At 51.1% G+C, this 19,590-nt stretch overlaps 8 protein-coding genes across 8 annotated transcripts; 4 read left to right on the top strand and 4 right to left on the bottom strand.

Moving 5' to 3' along the window:
* Positions 1–343: 343 nt before the first annotated feature.
* Positions 344–1,126, bottom strand: GNI_050150 (hypothetical protein; the record flags this gene model as incomplete). The annotated part of the gene is made up of 1 exon (XM_011131422.1): positions 344–1,126. One exon carries the CDS (start codon positions 1,124–1,126, stop codon positions 344–346), a length of 783 nt encoding a protein of 260 aa, XP_011129724.1.
* A 238-nt stretch (positions 1,127–1,364) lies between these two features.
* On the bottom strand, positions 1,365–2,027 carry GNI_050140 (GAF domain protein; the record flags this gene model as incomplete). The annotated part of the gene is made up of 1 exon (XM_011131421.1): positions 1,365–2,027. The coding sequence occupies one exon, from the start codon at positions 2,025–2,027 to the stop codon at positions 1,365–1,367; it is 663 nt and encodes a 220-aa protein (XP_011129723.1).
* An 86-nt stretch (positions 2,028–2,113) lies between these two features.
* Positions 2,114–4,396, top strand: GNI_050130 (hypothetical protein; the record flags this gene model as incomplete). The annotated part of the gene is made up of 1 exon (XM_011131420.1): positions 2,114–4,396. The coding sequence occupies one exon, from the start codon at positions 2,114–2,116 to the stop codon at positions 4,394–4,396; it is 2,283 nt and encodes a 760-aa protein (XP_011129722.1).
* A 141-nt stretch (positions 4,397–4,537) lies between these two features.
* Positions 4,538–8,112, top strand: GNI_050120 (vacuolar protein sorting-associated protein 35; the record flags this gene model as incomplete). Its single annotated transcript, XM_011131419.1, has 4 exons — positions 4,538–4,547; positions 4,705–4,771; positions 4,867–5,099; positions 5,243–8,112. 4 exons carry the CDS (start codon positions 4,538–4,540, stop codon positions 8,110–8,112), a joined length of 3,180 nt encoding a protein of 1,059 aa, XP_011129721.1.
* Positions 8,113–8,822: 710 nt separating this feature from the next.
* On the top strand, positions 8,823–10,051 carry GNI_050110 (LPS glycosyltransferase; the record flags this gene model as incomplete). Its single annotated transcript, XM_011131418.1, has 2 exons — positions 8,823–8,950; positions 9,007–10,051. The coding sequence occupies 2 exons, from the start codon at positions 8,823–8,825 to the stop codon at positions 10,049–10,051; spliced, it is 1,173 nt and encodes a 390-aa protein (XP_011129720.1).
* A 173-nt stretch (positions 10,052–10,224) lies between these two features.
* GNI_050100 (peptidase M50) lies at positions 10,225–11,117 on the bottom strand (the record flags this gene model as incomplete). The annotated part of the gene is made up of 2 exons (XM_011131417.1): positions 10,225–10,886; positions 10,982–11,117. 2 exons carry the CDS (start codon positions 11,115–11,117, stop codon positions 10,225–10,227), a joined length of 798 nt encoding a protein of 265 aa, XP_011129719.1.
* A 198-nt stretch (positions 11,118–11,315) lies between these two features.
* On the bottom strand, positions 11,316–12,824 carry GNI_050090 (aspartyl protease; the record flags this gene model as incomplete). The annotated part of the gene is made up of 3 exons (XM_011131416.1): positions 11,316–12,491; positions 12,545–12,595; positions 12,795–12,824. 3 exons carry the CDS (start codon positions 12,822–12,824, stop codon positions 11,316–11,318), a joined length of 1,257 nt encoding a protein of 418 aa, XP_011129718.1.
* A 105-nt stretch (positions 12,825–12,929) lies between these two features.
* Positions 12,930–19,319, top strand: GNI_050080 (hypothetical protein; the record flags this gene model as incomplete). Its single annotated transcript, XM_011131415.1, has 1 exon — positions 12,930–19,319. One exon carries the CDS (start codon positions 12,930–12,932, stop codon positions 19,317–19,319), a length of 6,390 nt encoding a protein of 2,129 aa, XP_011129717.1.
* Positions 19,320–19,590: the final 271 nt, after the last annotated feature.

Below are 19,590 nucleotides of genomic sequence, written 5' to 3'. Positions count from 1 at the left end.
CTGTTGGGGTCGTCGTCACCGGCAACGTCGTTGTCACCGGCAACGTCGTTGTCACCGGCAACGTCGTTGTCACCGGCAAGGTCGCTGCCACTTTATAACCAGCGGTACCGGCGGTCTTCTATCCGGATTCAATCCTGCAATCTGCAATCTGGAACTCGAATCTTTACGCAGTCAATAGCAGGCATGTTGGTCGGGCAGTTGGTCTTCTGCTGCGTGCACTGTTCTTGACAGAAGCCTGACTTAGCAGGATCCGCTAGCTTGTCTTTTCTAGCATCATAGAAAGTCTCGCACTTCTTAATGTCCAAATTCACACCCGCCAACGCGGCGGTCGTTGCAGGAAGAGTTACAGCCGTCGTGGCTGCAGGAAGAGCGGTAGTTGCTGGAGAAGTTGTAGCCATCGGCGGGGTTGTAGGAACGATAGGAGTGGTGTAGCCTCTCCATTAAGCAATCTGCAATCTGGAACTCGAATCTTTACGCAGTCAATAGCAGGCATCTTGGTCGGGCAGTTGGTCTTCTGCTGCGTGCACTGTTCTTGACAGAAGCCTGACTTAGCAGGATCCGCTAGCTTGTCTTTTCTAGCATCATAGAAAGTCTCGCACTTCTTAATGTCCAAATTCACCCCCGTCAACGCGGCGATCGTTGCAGGAAGAGTTACAGCCGTCGTGGCCGCAGGAGGAGTGGTAGTCGCCGAAGCTGAAGGAGTGCCAGCATCTTCTTCCTCAAGAAGCTGGCACTCCGGTACCTTAATTTTTACACAGTCAACAGCAGGCATGTTTTTTGGACATATTTGTTCTGTGCACTGGTCTTGACAGTATTCAGACTTGGAGGGGTCGGGTAGTTTGTCCTTTGCCATGGAGTAGAACATCTCACATTTCTCAATATCGGGATGCTCGTCGTCGTCATCATCATCATCAATGAGACGGCATTCTGACAAACGAATCTTCACACACGTAATAGCCGGCATGTTAACAGGACAGTAGGGTTTTTGCACAGCACATTGTGAAACACACCACTCGGAATTGGAAGGGATCGCAAGCTTGTCTTTCGCCACGCTGAAAAAGTACTGGCACTTTTGTAGATCCTGAGCCACCACGGCGATTGGAACTAAAACGGACAAGACTCTCATCAGGGTAAGGTAAGATAGTACTGCCGAAACGTTGTATAAATGTATTAAAGACCTCAGAGTAAGAGACTGCCAGTCGGAACAGTCGGTGCCTGGAAAAAATTCCCGAGATGTGTGCGGTAGGGTGGTTCAAGCTGGTGCCTCACTTCTGTGGTTCTTTTGTGCCTTTTTTAGGTCCCACCCTTTTACCCACTTACCCAAGTCGCTGAGTGGGTCGGGTTCGTGACTTGGGATAGATACCTCACGGCCAGCGGCATCCTTTGCTGAGCAGGTGTGAAAGTTGTTCGAGGTAGAATTGATCGTGTGTGTCGAATGCATTGAGTTCAGTGGAGTCGATGTCGAGGACGGCTCTGAGGAGGCCGTCTTCGGAGACGACGGGGACGACGATTTCGCTTCTCGTTTCGCCGTCGCAGGCGATATGTCCTGGGAACTCTCGAACATCGGGGACGAGTTGGGTTGTCCTGAGATCGCCAGCGACGCCACACACCCCCTTGCCCAGTTTTATGGACTGACAGGCGACTCGGCCTTGGAAAGGGCCGAGCTGGAGTTCGTCTGACACTGAGTCGTAAAAGTAGAAACCACACCAGTTGACACGTTTGTCTAGGGTGGAGAAAAGGTACCAAAGAAGAGAGGAGACATTGGCAGTGGCGGAAATCCAGCTCGTTTCGGTGCCCGTGAGCGCCTTGACCTTGTTCAGTAAGTCGGCGTACACCTCCGCCGGACTTGCGTTGTACTCGAAACGCGTCTGGTCCGCGTCGTAGACGTTGCCGTCGTAACCGTTGGCAGCTTCGTAGCGGTTGGCAGCACCCTTGCCACCGCCGTGTTCGGCGTAGGGCTGCGCGGTGCCGCGAACAAACTGGGTGTCGTGGGCGAACTCGCCGGTCGAGTCGTATGTGTAGGTCATTAAAAAATTAGTTTATGACAACGTTACAGGCGACCTTTGGGGGCTGGGAGCATACGCCAAGCAAGACTGAGCGGCTTCTCATCGGGATGTTCCCGGCGGGCAAGGGCACGTTCCGCGACCGGTCGGACCGGGCTGGCGGGGCACGTCCTTTAACCCAACGTTGGGCCGAATACAAGCAGTTTGTGCGGGAGCACTTCAGCACGATTTGGGCCAAGCACAGCGAGTCCTACGAGGCACATGTGTCGGACTTCGAAGACGCCGACCTGCGAGCCCCGGAGTTCAACAAAGTATGCAGAGAGCTTCTTTCCTATATTCGCGCGCACCGCGCAGATGAACTCGGTTCTCGAGCTCGTGTGCAGTTGGCCGAGGGCGCGGCCGCAACTTTGTGTGTGCTGCAGCGTGTGTCGAGCGACTTCCAGACCCAGCCCGAGCTCGAGGCCTCCTTCACCCAAGATCGAGCGCGCACACCCGGGAACGTTTTGTTCGTGTGCTACGAGCTCCAGAAGCGCTGGAGCCCCGGTGGCGCGGTCTGCGCTGCGCTCGAAGATCTTCTGCGGCGCCACGTCTTCATTCCGACTATGCTACAGAAACACGGACTCTTGGAATCTGCGTACATCTCGGCAAACGGCTACAGCATGTTCGCTATCAACTTGTTGCTGCAACACGCCATCGTCCTCGGCTTTCAACCCGCAACCAAGCGACTGCGCCGCCTGGCCAGCTGCCTGGAGTTCTGCGAGCGCACCGGGCTGCGTAACTTCGAGACGTACGAGAAAACTTCCAAGACGCTCCACTTCTTCGCGTCCTCCTTCAAACAGCGTGAGAACGCAATTTTGCGTGCGGCCTCGGGCCGTGGTCGTCTCTCGCGAGAAGACCTTGCTGATAGCTACGTCATGATGTTCCGGGAACTTGCGCCGGGCGAAGCCGTAGAAATCAACTCCTGGGACCTGCAGTGGTTCGACACGGACGCGTTCTGTGCGGTGACATACGAACTAGTCACCCGCGTGGGCTTCGGCAAGCCGCATCCTAACCTGGTGCCGCTCAACATCTTTCCCCTGCTCCAGCCGTACCTAAATTACTACCGCCAGTCTGGCATGAGCATCAGCTTTGGCAAAACGGAGACGGGGTCGCTCCGCATAAGTCTCGGTTGGAACCTGCAACGTGAGGTCGCCACCGGCGGCAAGACCTGTTGGGTAACTTGCCTCACGGGCTGCTGCGCGCCCCACGTGTCCGTCACGGGCTTTACCGGCTACGAGAACGTCTTCCTTGAACGCTGGGCGCGAGACCGCCGTCACGGCGTCAGTTACGACGTCGCCGCGCCGGCCGCCGCTCAGATCATCCGGGACGTCTTCCAAGGCCACCTAAACCTTAACAAACTGCAGCAAATGTCCCATGGCAGTGCTAACACTCACGGCCTGAATCATGCCTCCACCTTTATTTGGAACAAGACATTCCTTCTGGGCGTTGTGAACGCGTATGTGAAGTACGGCATTCACCCCAAGCACGTGACCGGCTTCTTCTACACAGCCAACAGCGTCAGCCGCACGATCAACAGCAACGAGCTCACTGTCCTGGCGCCGCGAAACAAAGAGGCGAGCCGTGACCTGATTCAACGCACACAAAAAACACGAGAGCACAAAGGTATATGGGTCCACATTCATGAAGCCCAGGTGCAGGCATACTGGAACACGCGTTCTATTGCCCCCCACGAGTTCGGTGAAGTAATTAAGGACGGTGCAGCCATGCGAAACCTCCAACCCATGATTTACACGATCTGGGATAGCTACAATTCACGGGGTCATAAGATCACAACCTTGAAGGTACTGTACAATGAAGATGGTTCTCAACCAAAGGTCACGGTCGTCTTCGAGTCCCAACCCTCCAGATCTTCCCAAGAACTGCCACTTAACGGCTTCGACGTTGAAGATCTCATCCGTTCTAGTCGAGACGCACGAATCGCAGACTGGATAGCCGATGTCGACCAGCCTAGTGTGACATGTCTCGTAGAATGCGTGGTAGACGCCCGTCTCGTTCGCATGGCTTGGAACGCCAAGAGCAAGGAGCTCAATCGCAACCTGCTCCTGAAGTTCCTCGAAATGAGAAGCGAAAAATTGCGAATAAAATCCATCCATGCTGACACTACCACTCCCAGCCAATATAACACACGCATGACTTGGGCTCTATGGTGCTTCAGCAGGCACCACGGGGTAGAAGCAGGGGTCAGACGACGCAGTAATAAAATGCTCCAAGTCGAATACGACGAAACCGGCAACTACGTTAGCGCCCAGCTAGTACACCCCAACCAACGACTGGCGGGAGCATGTGTCCATCCCTTCTCTAAACATGTCGCCCTCATCGATATGCTGGGCTAGTTCGAGATCACAGTAAGGCTCATGTACCACGGGTGATGACCGCCTGACCCAAGGTACCCGTGATTCCAACATGGTCATCACAAGACCAAAGAAAGTTAAGTGCGAAGTTAAGTGCGAAATTAAAGTGCGAAATTAAACAAAATGCGACTCAGTAAGTGAGGTGAGGTCCAACTCCGCATGTGGTCCAACTCCGCATGTTAGGCTAAGTGCAACTCTTACAAGGCGAAAATCAGATCGTAGTGGTTATTTTTCAGTAGTAGACCATCTGTTTCGATGGCAAGAGTCGGATCGTAATGATCATTTTTCAGTAGTAGACTATCCGTTTCGATCGCAAAAGTCGGATCGTAATGATCATTTTTCTGTAGTAGATCATCTGTTCCAGCGCTCATAAAATAACGTGCTAATGAATGCAGCTGTGTGCTGTATGTAGATGCGCATATATGTAGACGCGTCTGGATGTGTGTCTGTAGGGAGTATGTCTCTGGTACAAAGGGGGTGATCAGGAAGGACCCGGTTATTAGACACCCGACCGAATTTTTACTAATGGACCCGGAACCGGGTGATACTTCCTTGGATGAGAGCTATAAACAAATTATCCAAGGTATAGAGGCCCAAGATATATGTCTAGTATTGCGAGCTGCCGGGGATGCATTATGGGAACTCCGGAGACCTGGTCATGGGCCTGAAACATACCATCACCTCTGTAAGTCACTCCATGGTAAAGTCACTTCATGGTAAAATCACTATATGGTAAAGTCACTATATGGTAAAGTCACTATATGGGCAGAGCATATTTTCCAACGCACATCTTGTTGTTGCTAAAAACGTAGCTGCTATGACCCTCAGATAAGCAGGTCACTGATATATTAGAGCATGTTAGCAAGTGGTATGTTCAAGATGACTTCAAGTATCGGCGGAACATTTTACATATCTACGCATCCAGCCAGCAAAACGGGAATGTCGTACCCCGGCTTTACCTGATGATTGTAGCAGCTTACGCAATTTTGTACAGACAATACATAGTGCGGTGTCATGTGCGACCCGGAACCAGCTCGGCCGGAACCAGCTCGCAAACAACCAAACCGGCTGGAGTATCGGGTACTCCAGGATTTGCTGAGCCTACAACAACCGGGAATGAAACGGACGGCTCCATAACAATAGCCGGACTGGCCGAAACTTTGGCATTGGATGAAACAAACCCTTACTCGGTCCTTAAAGATCTTATATGCATGCTTAATACCAGTCAAGATCCTCTTAGATCTTTATACGTCCGATATTTTGCGACCGTGAAGATGAATGATATTATTCTCAAGATTCGAAATATCAAGTACTATAACCACCTGTCGTCCTGGCCATTAGTTGATGGCCAGCAGCCGACCCAGGATCTGACGAGTGACAAATCCGTAGTTGAGTTAAGGAGGCAGAAGACGGAAAAACAGCAACGAGTCGTTAACGGGATCCACTCATCTGCACCTCCATCAGAAGCTCCAATATTAAATGAGCATAATGTATTCGATTTCTTTATGGCAATGTTGATAGCAGACTTAAAGCTTTTAACCCGAATAGAATACAAGTACGGCAGAGGTGTGATCGGAGCTGAGGTGCGGTCCAAGCATACGTTTATTGCTGATGAGGCTTTCAGCGCTTTATATGATGTCATCGAGTCCCCAAATAGCGCGCGAAATTATTGGACACACACATTTGCTCCCAGATTATTCAAAGTAAGTACGCGCTTCAAGAACAATACAACTCTGAACTACTTTTACGGGAATATTATTGCCCGATCAGGTTCAACCCGATTGATTATGATCATGGACGAGCTGCTTCTTAGCATTTTTCACTGTGGAATAGATTCAATATCAGATCTGGGAGTGCTACTGGACCAGGTATTGATAAGTTGTGGTGCTCAGAATGGATACCGCCCGGAGTCGAATATCTCCTGCCAAGACGCGTGTTCAACGGACAACGAACGTTTGATGACGATCCGAGAGGTGGCCACAAATATCCACATAAAGCTAGTTGAAACAGTCCCCGATTTAATTCATCAATTCACCGCCGTTGAACCCCATCGTCTGCCTAAGATGCTTCATCATTGGGTATATTTGGTCAGGATTCTATCCATTTATGCCAGATACGGTATATCCGTAATTCGCTCCGTCAAGTTGCTATTAGACCACATGTGTAATCCGCTCCAGGGATACCCATCTCAGGGATTCCCATCACAGGGGCAGCCACCACCACCAGACTTGAGCAGTAGAGAGAGTTTTGGGAAGGCCCCTCCCCTAGAGAACGGAAACGAACACCCGGACACCGCAAGCGATCTCACGGAAGTGTCTGGCGCCGACGTCTTCCGTGCATGGGAGTCTCTTCGAAGCCGAGTTCAGAGTCCGGTACTAGCTGAAGGTATTGCTGACGTTATCAAACTCTCTATTGAACATCACGGCTTCGTTCCCGAGGTAGAGGATTTCATCAACTCAATTCTGTTCTACTTCAAAAATGACGCCAACACTTATGCGCTGAGCATTTTGCGAGGCTTGATTCAGAAAGAGGACATATCCAGTCTCTGTAGATCTACTGGAGACCTCTCGGCTGAAGCCGCTCAGTCTCTTGGTGCGCACCAGCTGGCCGGGCCACCGAGGATTACACGAATTCTGGAGCTAATCGTCGGCCAATTGACGGAAGAATGCTCGCAGTCGTTTGAATTAGCTCAACTAGCACACAAGGTTGGAGACTGCCAAGTTCCTTCAGATGACAAATTCGCCATTTTCGCTGTCCTCCGTGGCGCTTGCGAGTATCTGAAAGCTCGTGGTGTAAAATGCCCCGTGGATCTGGCAGCTCTTTGTCACGAATGTAATCGGCTAGTATCCGACGTCTGGAACAAGATGCTGGTTGAACACCGCAAGATGCAACATGAAAAACACGAGCCACGCCAAGGAGACCGACCAGAGGCACCGGGAAACCGAGCAGGAGATGCCGCCGACGGAGCTGGAGCGGGAGCTCCCGCCGACGGAGCTGGAGCGGGAGCTCCCGCCGATGAAGTTGGAGCAGAAGAGGCCGCCGACGGAGCTAGAGCTGCCGCACAAAATAGGCAAGGGACCCTCCAACTTGAAGCACACGGATCGGTTAGTTACGTAACCAATGTCTTAGCAGAAAGTCGCCCTGCCGGAAGGACCGAAAGTCTCCTCGACTTTGAATTAGAACAGCCGGAAAGTGCGCGGCCGGAAAGTGCGCGGCCGGAAAGTGCGCGGCCGGGAAGTGCGCAGCACGAGAGAGCGAGCCAACAAGAGGATGCCAATCCCCAAGAAAATACGAGCAGTCTGGAGGGTACGGCAGAGCAGACTGCATCCAAGTTGACTGACTCAGCGGAGCAAAAAGCTACAAAGGATTCTTGGAACGAGGACATCATGGAGAGCCGTCTGGGTCATCGCTACTCGTTAAAAATGCTGATTCAGTTCCTTCACGGATGCTGTACTGATTTAATTGACCTCCATGCCGACCTGAGTTTCCCACATCTCCTCTCGGCGGCCGTCCTAACGAACCAGATGAAGGGAGAGTATACCAATGCCACTTACGAGTTTGTGTCATTGGCCATACAAGTGTACGAATCGAGCTTCGTAAACACAAAATATGAAGTTAGGTCGCTCCAGAAACTGACCTACATTTTATACTCATATATAGACACCATTGATCCGCAACACTGGAACATGATTATGTAAGCCACCCTCCTAGCCACCCTCCTAACTAACTCCTTTGTCTGACTAACTCCTCCCCTCCTAACTAACTCCTTTGTCTGACTAACTCTCTCCCCTCCTAACTAACTCCTCCCCTCCCCTCCTAACTAACTCCTCCTAACTAACTCCTCCTAACTAACTCCTTTGTCTCTCCCCTCCTAACTGGTTCCTTTTGCCTTTAGAGTTAGACTCTGCACATATTCGACAAAGCTTTTGAATGATGTTGATCAAGCTCATATGATAATCCGATGCGCTCTGTTGTTCAATAAACCTCCCGTAAGTGAGTACTGGAACGTTATATCTGCTTCTTCTTCAGTACTCTTCGTACGACAGATGTGTGGAATGTTTGGCCAAGAGCTTAAGGGTCCTTCAGAACACAGCCCCGACTTCGCAGAAACGACACCTAGCATTGAGGTGTCTGCGGCAGGCTGTGGACCTGTGTGAGGCGCAAGGAAATGCCGAGATAAATGATCAACTGAAGCTGCAGATTCAGTCGTTTGCCACACACACCGAGCAAGTGGCCGTCAGCTCCCAAAAGCCCCGAGGCCTGTCCGATCTGGCTTCTCAGTACACCACAAGGAATCGAGCCGTGGACCTCTTCTGACAGGGTGGATAGCGAGCGGTTGCCGTTGGGGTGGTTGCCGTGGGGGTGGTGGTTGGCACGCGTATTTTATCCAACAAATCTTTTTCATACAATGCTCAAGCCAGCAGCCTCCCTCTTCTTATGGCTGGCTCTTAAAGTGTCTGGCCAGGGCGCCCATAAGTGTAGGGGGATGGACGAGCTCCCTATCTACGTGATCAATACCGATTCGAAACCAGAACGGTAAGTCTTGGCACAAAGGTGGAACCAAGAATAAAGATGCGATTACTTGTTGTTAGGTTGGAATATATGAAGCGTGTGTGGGGGTCAGACATCCACCGCGTGCGTGGACCAGACAACTCTAATTTTACGGAGATGAGGCGTGTTGTTGACGTGGGTTCGCTCGCAAACGATCCAGAGTGGCGTAATCACATAGGGAAGGTGACGAAGTCATCGGTTGGTGAAACTGCATGTGCAGCTGGGCATTTGCAGGCAATTGAGCAAGCATACAATGACGGGCATGCAGCGGTGATGATTATGGAGGACGATGTTGGTTCGCACCTGTGTCCCTTGTGGCCGGCCTCGATCCAGGAGGTGATCAGGCAAGTCCAAGTGACCGATCCGGAATGGAACTTAATTCGCGTCCAGTGGCATTTCCCCAGGAAGCAGTTGCAGCAGACCATGAAGGAGCAGGTGGGCTTCGTTAAGGACGCCATTACCAAGGCCACCGAACTCAGAGCAAATGCCACATATCTCAGTGATGCAGCCTACCTCAGTGATGCAGCCTACCTCAGTGATGCAGCCTACCCCAGTGACGCGGCGAACCTCCGCGGAGGAATACCGGAAACGACAACCGGATTTGATCCCGACACTCCCGCCTCCCACCTCATTGCGGACCACCTCATCCGTACCTGGGGCAACTGGAGCGCTAACGACATTCCCCTTGCGGCCCGGTGCCGGAAGCCGCTTTGGGGAGGCGGTGCAAATATTTGGAGTCGTCGAGGCTTGGAAAGGGTCCTGGCAGCGAACAGAGCGCCCGACGGCGCTGATTACAAGTGGAAATGCTACAAAGGTCGATGCCATCTTGAAACCGCCGTCCTTGCACCCAGCGGTAGCCACTGCTACATGTCTCTGCCAAGTCTACTGAACGTGCGACTCGTTGAGGAAGGCAGCGGCGTGCGAGGCGGCATCAAGAGACTACAACACCGGATTGTGCATCTCCGAGCAACCATGATCAATGCGCACTGGCTCATGTCGCTAATGGAACTTGCCTTCCCAGGCGTACACGACTTCTTGCCGGAAAGCGAACTGTGTGTGACCATCGACACGAAATGCGCTCGGTAGCCAGCAAGCTTCTGTCTTTTTTGTGTCTTTTTTCCAAGTCGAATTGACTTCTGATCCGGGCTCGGTCAGCCTCTGTAGCATTGTCTTTGCCTGGCGTCAAACACCCCAGTGTCCTGCATTCCCCAGCTCTCTCCGTCCCGCATTCCTTGCGTCCCACATTCTTTGTGTCCCTACTAGTCGAAAGGCGTCAAAAACCTCGAGTGACCTCGATATACGTCTAGAGGGTTTAGAAGGAATAGCGTGTTGGCCCAAGAGCTAATGGCCTCGAACATGGGCGGCAATGAGAAAACGACGAAGACCACGAAGAATGTGATAAGGCTGGCCGTCTTCCTGTTCCACGGAGATCGGTCCAAGTATGCCTTTAATCCGCAGGAGTTGCTGAGGTACGGGGATACAATGCCCCAACCGTCGAGTGGAGGGAGGGGAAGTAGGTTGAGAAGTAAAGAAAAGAACTCGATCTCGACTAGGAATGAAAGCGCTTCGGCGGAGACTCGGGACGAGGATTCTGGTAGCACTTTGAGGAGGGTCATCAGAACTCGAAACAGAACCGCTGAAACCAGGGTGCCCAACGGCCCTGCCGCGGACACTAAGGCATCCCAATGGGCAGAGGGTAGATCCGAACTCTGGATCATTACCGCTGCCCCTGGCAAGGCTATGCCACCTAACGCAATCATCATTATTGGCAGCACAATTGACGTAGTAACGTCAATGTATCGTAAGAAATTCAGATCTAAATAACCCTTGGCTAGGATCGATCTGTCGCCGCCAATATAAGCCGTCAAAGCGTGCGCATACTCATGTAGACCCGTGGACAATACCCAGCCAACCAACACCACTCCACCCGCAATTATCTAACCAAAGAGGTAGTTGGACGCGTGCGTCGTAAGATGGGTGCGTGTCTGTGTCGAATGATGGGTGTGCTATACAGACGGTCACATACGTTGCGTTGATGGTATGATCCAAGCAACAGAAGTAACACAAAGGTCACCACTGTCACTATGAACACCAATGAGGGCGTGAATTTGTTCGGTGGTTCCGCCGGAGAGTAAAGGTTGCCGGGCAGCATTCCCAAATTCTGGTGTTATTCTCTAGGTTAGGGCGGCTCCGGACTGGGGCGGCCTAGGAGTGAAGCGCCTCCGGACTGGGGCGGCTCCGGAGTGGGGGCGGCTCCGGAGTGGGGCGGGAAAAAACCGGAAGGTGTAAGAGGGTGTATGTAACCTAGAAGGTGTACGTAACCTAGAGGGTGTATGTAACCTAGAGACCCTTAGGACCCACTGGTTTTGTGATGCAGTCCAACCCTGCCCTGTTCTGCGTTAAATACATTTTCCGGTCGAATCTCGAGCTTACCATAGTCGAAGGCAACATGGAAATTCTCGAGGAACATGATGCCGAGAACGACCAATGGTCGGTCATTGGGTACCGGAAGTGGCATGATACCGAAGACGCATGTATCACTGTCGTATGGGCGGTGTTCCAGTGCATCTTTTTCCTCCTGTGAGCGGCGGTCTTGATGGTCATGTTGAACATGGTCGTATTGTTCCATCATGTTGATCATATAATTTTGCGGTCCTATAGCGAATTCGTGGGACTGTCCATCGACATCTTCTAGCACGAAGGATATTTCATGGTGCAAGGAGTGGCACGGTTGTAGGGGTGAGTCAATATTGAGGGCGTGGACAAGGTGCATAAACTCTCGCGACGGCACGGTAACTAAGCTACTGCCTGTGTCTATAGCGGCAGAGCAGTAGGACTTGGGCACGGTTCGTACGTCTAAGGCGTCCAGGGCTATGACATCGTCGTCTTTGGGTGCTTGGCGGCGAGGCTCGCTCATTTCTTGATCAGATAAGTCGGGCAGAGGGGTCGCGGACAGAGGGGTCGCGCACAGTCCTGGAACTGGACGGCCGTTTACTTTTATTGTGGACAGAGGGACTTCCCAATGTCTCAGTGAGGACAAGGGAAACCACATCCAATCTCTGGTGTGCGGAGGGAAACTCCCCAGGTACATCCAGCCATTCAATTCCCCCTCCTTTTCCGACCGCTCATTCCGGGCCCGGAAGTCAAAGACTGCAACCGGTTTTTTGACCACCTGCTGACGATACATGTTCTCTATTGGCGACGCATCATACCACCGACTTCCCTCACTAGCGTAGCCCAAACCAAAGATACCGTCAATCGGGACGGAAGAAAACGGCTCCACACTTTCTCGAATACTCAAGCCAATGGTTTGATTCTTCACCGTGATGTCACCGATCTGCACTCTGTCTCTGCCGAATTCAAGCAAACAAGAACCGGTGCCATACTGAATGAAGTTAACATCCGACTCATGAGGATGATCTGCCTCATACGATTGACTTCTTCGGGCATCAAATTTAGAATGCGGCTCACAACCCCCAACGCAATCTGAGCTAGGCAACCAGAAAAAGCTCGAACCAGTGTCAAACTAGAAGAATGAAATTCGGGTTGGAAACGTTTGCTCCAACACAACACACTTACCACTACAGTGAACGGTTGGGGTGGTGTACCCACACTGATCTCGCCGATGAACTAAAAAAAGATTCACAGCCGCCGCACGCAGAAAACTAACTTGAGTGTTTTCAAAGTTTGCCAAAGGAACTTTAGAGTCGGCGTGATTGAATGCGAGCTGTATTGTACGAGGCACGGAAACAGTCCGTAAAGGTAGCCGGTGAATTGTGCTTGGGTTACCGGCGGGCTTCGGTCGCAACTTGGCGGACAAAGCCTTTACTATCAGTCCTAGAATGGCTGCGCGCAACATTTAACACACGTGTGTGCACACACTTGCGCCCGTTGCGTGGCTAATAAATGGCCGGGGTTGTTGTGTACTGGACTGCCGTTGTCGTGATTTTTTGGTGGCCATTTAATGCAACGGTGCGTTGGGACAACCCTGCAGCTGAATATATTGGAGGGGAAGTACTGGGCTTCTGATGTCAAAGGTGAAGCTGAATTTGATCTAGTAGTACAGTACGGGAAAGTCCCGCCGGAGTTGCGCAAGTTGATAGCGACGGAGCCAGAAGACGTGGTGCGTTGTGGCATGGCCCGTGCTGTGGAGCAGATTGTGAGCGAGACTTTGATTGATGCGTGTTTCAAGCCGTCGGATGTGGCTGAGGTGAGAACTGCGCCGGTGCTAATTAGTCTTCGAAGCGACAGGGTGGATTGGAATCGGAGCACACGAATTCAACAGCCTGCAGAAGATGTGCGGCAAGAATTCGAGCTTTATTGTTCCATGATCACCTATCACGAGTGTGGGCCTTCGATGCCGTCAAACGTCGCTGCTCGGAAGCTACTGTCGCCAGACGAGATTTCCTACCGCCGTCGGGAGGTTCTTGATCCCAGAAGCGCTGCATCTTATGAGGTTCTATGGCCTGAGAAGCAGGAGGGGGTTTGGCTGCAGGATTCTGACCATGTTCCGATTATCTTTGTGATCACTTATTTGCTGGGGGAAGAGAGGGGGACGGGCGACGGAGATGTTCACCTGGAAGATGTAGCTAGAAACGTGCGTGGGTTCTCGATTCTAAAATCCTCCCAGCTGACAGACCGGACTTCAGAACCGAGCAAGACGGTCTGGAAGGCAGTTCATCCCCCTCTGCAGTACGGGTTAAGAGACCCCCGTGGGAACGAGTTACCTTTTTGCGTAATGTGGCGCGTTCTGGAGCATTTGGAATCGGTTGAGAGCCCGGAGCTGGTAATGACAAAGATCCTGAACAGTATTCAGGGCAACGGAGACTCGCAAACCTTACCTAGCGGCCATGTTGTTTCTTGCCGTCACATGCATGACAACCCGATGTACGGAGAACTGTGCTTCCGTACTTTGTTCACGCAAGATTTTGACTCTTCCATAGAAGAAATTGACAAACAGATTCTCCGCACGATACCGGAGTACCAGGCGTTTCTGGACACACATGTTCGGCTCCCCTACGACTGCTACGGGGGTGCGCTTTTGCCCGCCCCATACAACCCGAATTTGAAATTAGATCGGACGGAAGACAATTTGGTTGGTAAGGTGAAATACGAGGCCCAAGAGTACGACAAATTGCGGCGTTATGAAAAGTACCAAGAGTATCTGAATATGGAAACCTTGTTCAAATGGAAGCAGTTCCTAACTGATAAGCCTCCGTACGAGCTCGGTCCTTATCAATTTGGTGACCTCCGTGGTGACCTTCGTGGTGACCTCCGAGGTGATCTCGATAGTGACGTCCGAAGTCAGCGGCTATCGGAGAACATAAATGACAGCAATATCGCGGGTAATATTGTGGGCAATGTTGTGGGGGGTCAGGAACAATGGATTCAGGTTGAGACAGCCTATGAGATTACAACGGATGAGATCCCGTGGAGTGGTAACTGGTTGCATACAGTGAACTACGATTTTGGGGACTCGACAACGGCCACGCGATTTCTATTGGAGGTTTGGGTCGGTGAGGAGTTCAGTGGAGAGTTGTTGCTGCCTGAGCTGCAGGAGTGGCACAATTCGCAGAAGACATTGTGGCCCTTAGTAGAGGACGCCAGCGCAGGTGGCGGCGTGACTCGGAAGGACTTTAGGAAACAGACGGCGCCGACTGCGGTGAAGGGATGGGTGTATCTGGATGCGATGTGGGAGGTGACCAACCCTCGGCGAGGCTTGTTGACACTGCGGTTGCGGGAGGTGCGCAACATTTCAACCAAGTCCATTAAGGAAGAAGACATGGTACCGGGTGCGCCACAGGTTGTTGTGTGGGGGTACAATACGGGTGAGAAGGAGTGGACACAGTGCGGCAAGTTTCCCGAATTTGAGCATGCCCTGTACTTCCTGAAGAACAACAAAGCGGAGGACATCATGGGTGACCTGTGGGAATGGGACACACGTGTGCTTGGTCCGCAACCAAACTGGTTCAACTATTTCAGCTGGTCTAAACCTGGCATCATGAAGACTATTCGTCAAGAGTTGCCCGTGCAGATTGTCCAGGTACGCAAGGTTAAGAGACATTTGCACCTTAATAGCCTGGTCACGCGCTACGTGGATCTGCCCGCGGCCTTTTCGGAACTGTGCCATCACGGAATTCCCGATATCCTTAGACCCTACATCTGGACCGAACTATTGGGGGTCTATTTATTACGGAAACGTTTGGATCTATGGGTGGCACAAAGCTTTGCAACAAGACAACCCGCGTACAACTTCATCATCCAAGACATGCTCTGCACTGTCACACCTCTGTTCGTCTGCATCGAAGAAGATCTAGACGTGTTCAGCGCTACATTTGGCATTGACTCATCGCACCGCGAAATCATCTCACGAACAATCCGCTCCCTTATGCTCTTTTGTTCCTCGGACCAGGGCCCCCGAAACGCCGAACGGGGACTGAGGATAGAGGCCAGTCATATGGGTTCCCCCATTGCCTATTCTTACCGGCTCATTTTTGTTGCCTATTATCTGTCTTTGGACTTTTATAGCCAGCGCCTTTCCGAAGAAGACATTTTCTACTGCCTGCTTGCTCTCTTTGCCATCGACTCAGACACCAAAGCCCCTTTCAGAGATTACTACCTTTGCGAGCAGTCCTGGTGTTACGGATCGAACGAGATCCCTGTGGCCTATTCCGATGCCATTCTGTTGCGTCTTGCATACGAGCGCTACTGCCCAGCAAAGTATCACACGGTGCAGCGAACCGGCTTCAGTATCGAGGCTGCCTTCACCCCGTTGCTGCGCAGCCTCTTTGCTGGGTCTCTGCCCACGCAGTCTCTTTATCGTCTGTGGGACCTCTTGTTTAACGTGCTCTGGAAACCGGACTGCCCTGTGGCGCGGACCGGAAGCCGAGCTTTCGAGATTGGAGCATCACGCAAGGTACGGGCCGAGCGAGGCAGGTCACCAGAGGACTTGGCTGCTCAGGTCCTTTTCAAGGGGTCTTTAGGACGTAAGACATTGTTCTGTTTCGCTTTCAAAATCCTAGACAAAGCCGTAGAAGCGCTACCTCCACATCCAACTGCAGCCGAAATGAAAGACGCTGTCATGTCCGTTTGTACCCGGCTACGATACCCATGCGAGGTCCCATTGCTCGTACATCAGGGCGAAAATTCTGCTTTGGTTCGAGATGATTTATTTAGTCTTCAAAATCTCGCGCAGGCAGAGCTCGCTTTAAGGGCTGAACAGTTACGATACCCCACACATGTAGGCTTACTTTTGGAGCACTGTCTTTGTAACCCAACATTGATCAAAGAAGACATCCCGTGCAACTATGTACTGGGCTATGATGAGCATCCTTCGATCAGCACCAAAGATAAAATCTATGGTATCGTCACCCAGGAACCCGGATTGACTACGGAACAAATGGTACGAATGGTGTATCCGGCAAGCAAATATCATAGTCTCTTCGCGCCTCCCGAGATCAGGAAACTTCCTCCCGGGACCCAAGGAAGGCTTATTCTTCACGTTAGCAAAATACATTTCTTAGCACACAAATCGGATCCCATTGCCGGCTCTATTGAGCTGATAGTATCATTCCAAAATGAAACCCACAGATACATACCCAAATACCTCACGACTGAAGCGGAAGATGGTAGGACGGACTACAAGCTTACGGAAAATAACGTTTGTGTTTACTATATTGAGACACCACCACCTTACCACTTACGACTTGCACTCCGCAGTTTGGAGAGTGGTGAAATTATTGCTAAGCAAACGAGTTCGTTGGAAATAAAGAAGTTAACAACACAAGCGAGTTGCCTTACCTTCCTTGACTCTAGTAACTTCAACGGTAGGCCCACGGAATTGTATTTACGATGGACGCTCCTCGTACCCACAGGGGATATGTTCCTTCCTGATATTGATGGCCGGAATGCCATCTCTAGTAATGCGCTGCGACCAGGCTTCGGTCATTGGGGTGATCTTGCTCCATTTGAACCACTGTATGTCAAGCTGAACCAAACTCCCCTAGGAACCGCGTCCTCCGCTATTCGACACAGATCGTCTTACCCACTCCACAAACGTTCCAGCGCCGTCACTGAGTCCACTGTCGGAGCAAGGCTGGCGGCTGAACAAAGATCCGATGATGAACTGCAAGAATTCGGGGACATTGCTGTACCTTTCAGACCTGCCGACAGACCCAGATGCTTCCTCGGGTACAATAGACCGACCTTAGAAGAGATCATGACTTTCTCATTCCCACCAGGTGTTAACATCAGTGAAAGAATAATCACCTACTTTGGACATGTGCGCGATCGCAACAATTTCCAAACCGTCTTCTCTACACCCGTCTCGTACCGCGAAATTGTCACGACGCTGATCATGCTATCCCGCGGGAGTTTGATCGACAAATTGGAGCTCTTATTCGATCTTTACGGACACCATGAACCTGAGAAAATCGAACAAGATCAGAAGGAACTCGCAGGAACTAATGGCCTTTATTACCACCCCATGGTTTCGCCGGAGGCACCAAGTGCCACTCACTACAAGCAAATGACATCTCTCGAACGCCTTTCCGTTACTGCTACACGACCAAACAGCTTCATGCCGGAAGACTGTCCGAAAATCATTCGGGAAAACACGCGTGTTATTAATAACGCCATCTCCATGGCCGCAATCATTGGCATGGTAACACAGGTCTTCTCTAAAAATGGTGTGCATATGAACAATGCAGACATTATCAAGTACTGCTTCCAAAGCTTCGATCCAATGGCCAGACTTCCCCGCGTGCTTGGGGCTAGCATTAGAACTAATGAGCCTATTCGGGCCGAAGAAGAAACGACCGATCCTGCCTCAGGACGTCTCACCAATTTGGTACCCAACGTTTTCTGCAGTTCCGTTCCGACGTACGACGGGGACTCAACGGATGAAGGCCAAGTTCATGTCGCAGGCACCCTTCCTTCCCCAGTCAATGTCACCGACCAAGTAGCTGCCTGGATAGACGTCTCGACTGCGGAAAGCCAGTGGTGGGGTCTGAATTTCTTCAAACACCATTCACTCGAATTAATGGGCATAACAGACCCATTCCCGAGCTACACGAAGAAAATGGACATTATTATTACTCCTTCAGGTGACCTACAGGACGTCCATTTGATCTCTGTGGATGTTGATGAGTATGGTAACATTACCGGTGGTCAAGGCGGAAATTACCTGGTGCTGGCAAAAAGCGAAAACGAAGAGAACGAAACCGGGGCTTGGGCTGCTATTCGAAACGATCTATTTGTGCGCGAGGGTAACAAAAGCCTCCTTACCATCTGCTATGCCTTTGAGCTGAGTTCAGTGGTGTTTGATAAGTATCACTTCATCATGTCTTTAATGAGCAATTCTCTCATCACGGATTGCCTAAGAAGATCGAACATGTTCGCTTGTAACTTTATTAAGCAAGATCCATTGAACGTTAATTGCTTCATGAACGTTCCTTTCTCCACTGATTTCCACCGTAATGTTCTCGGTTTGTCATTCCGTAATCATCAACCCAACGCGATCGAGAATGAACGGACCTACAGCAGCGAACAGTCGCTTACCAAATATGACAACGACTCGCCCAGGTCGCGGTCTAAGAAGCCGAATCGCAGAAGAGACGACGCCCGTCTTGACGGCCAAAGCAAAGGACGAGGACAGTTCTTAGATAAACCACCGGAAAACGATTCTTCGCTGGGAGATTTGAATTCGCCGTTATACAGAAACCGGGACGACTTTGATACTCTGGCCAGAAATCCAATTGAATTCCAAGATCAGGCAGTTCACGGCTCCGTTATCAGGGATGGCTTACAGCAAAATTCAACCAAACCGCAAGTTGTGGTCGCCATAAAACGCGTGCGGGCATTAAAATTGATTCAAGAATGCGTCTGTGACTTGCTCGTATCGGTTGAATATGGCTCCGAAATTGATAATACGACCGTCCACAGTGACGTTCATTTTACCGATACAGTAGAATGGTCGGATAATTTCCTCTATTATCTTATTCCAGAAGTATATAAACTCAGATTCAACGTCATCAATGCTACGAGCAACTTATCTGCTGGAGAGGTTGAGCTAAACTTTGAGTCTCTAATACAGCAGTCACGGTTCACTGCTCATCTTACTCTTCCTTTGCTCTACCGAGACAACGAAGTGGGAGAGATTGATGTGTCAATTGCCTTTTTAGGAGTAGTCAACCAATCAAGCCGCCGGCATGATCTAACACAGAAGCTTGTTGGCGAATCAGGAAAGACGGTTAGTAAACACGTGGATATGAAGATCATAAAGGGGAACGACATTCCTCAGCACACGGTAAGTACCATTCAAGTGAAAAAAATGCACGTGCTGGGTAATGAATGACCCGAACGCGTGTGTGACCCGAACGCGTGTGTGACCCGAACGCGTGTGTGACCCGAACGCGTGTGTGACCCAGACAGTCTCCTCCATAAACATGGGGCATGACTTTGTCGATCTCTTTTCTCACTCCCCTAGTCTTCCTGTCCATCTATTCTTGTTCGTCTTCTTAGAATCCTTTCTGCCAAGTCTCCAGCGAAAATGACGTTGTTCGAACGAGGACAATAGAGGACTGCAATGGAACAGCCGTTTGGAATGACTTCTTTTCCTTCAATCT

Source organism: Gregarina niphandrodes (genome assembly GCF_000223845.1).
Source record: "Gregarina niphandrodes unplaced genomic scaffold scaffold00007, whole genome shotgun sequence".
In the NCBI taxonomy this organism is placed as follows: domain Eukaryota; phylum Apicomplexa; class Conoidasida; order Eugregarinorida; family Gregarinidae; genus Gregarina; species Gregarina niphandrodes.
This window is presented reverse-complemented; position numbering and strand designations above follow the sequence as displayed.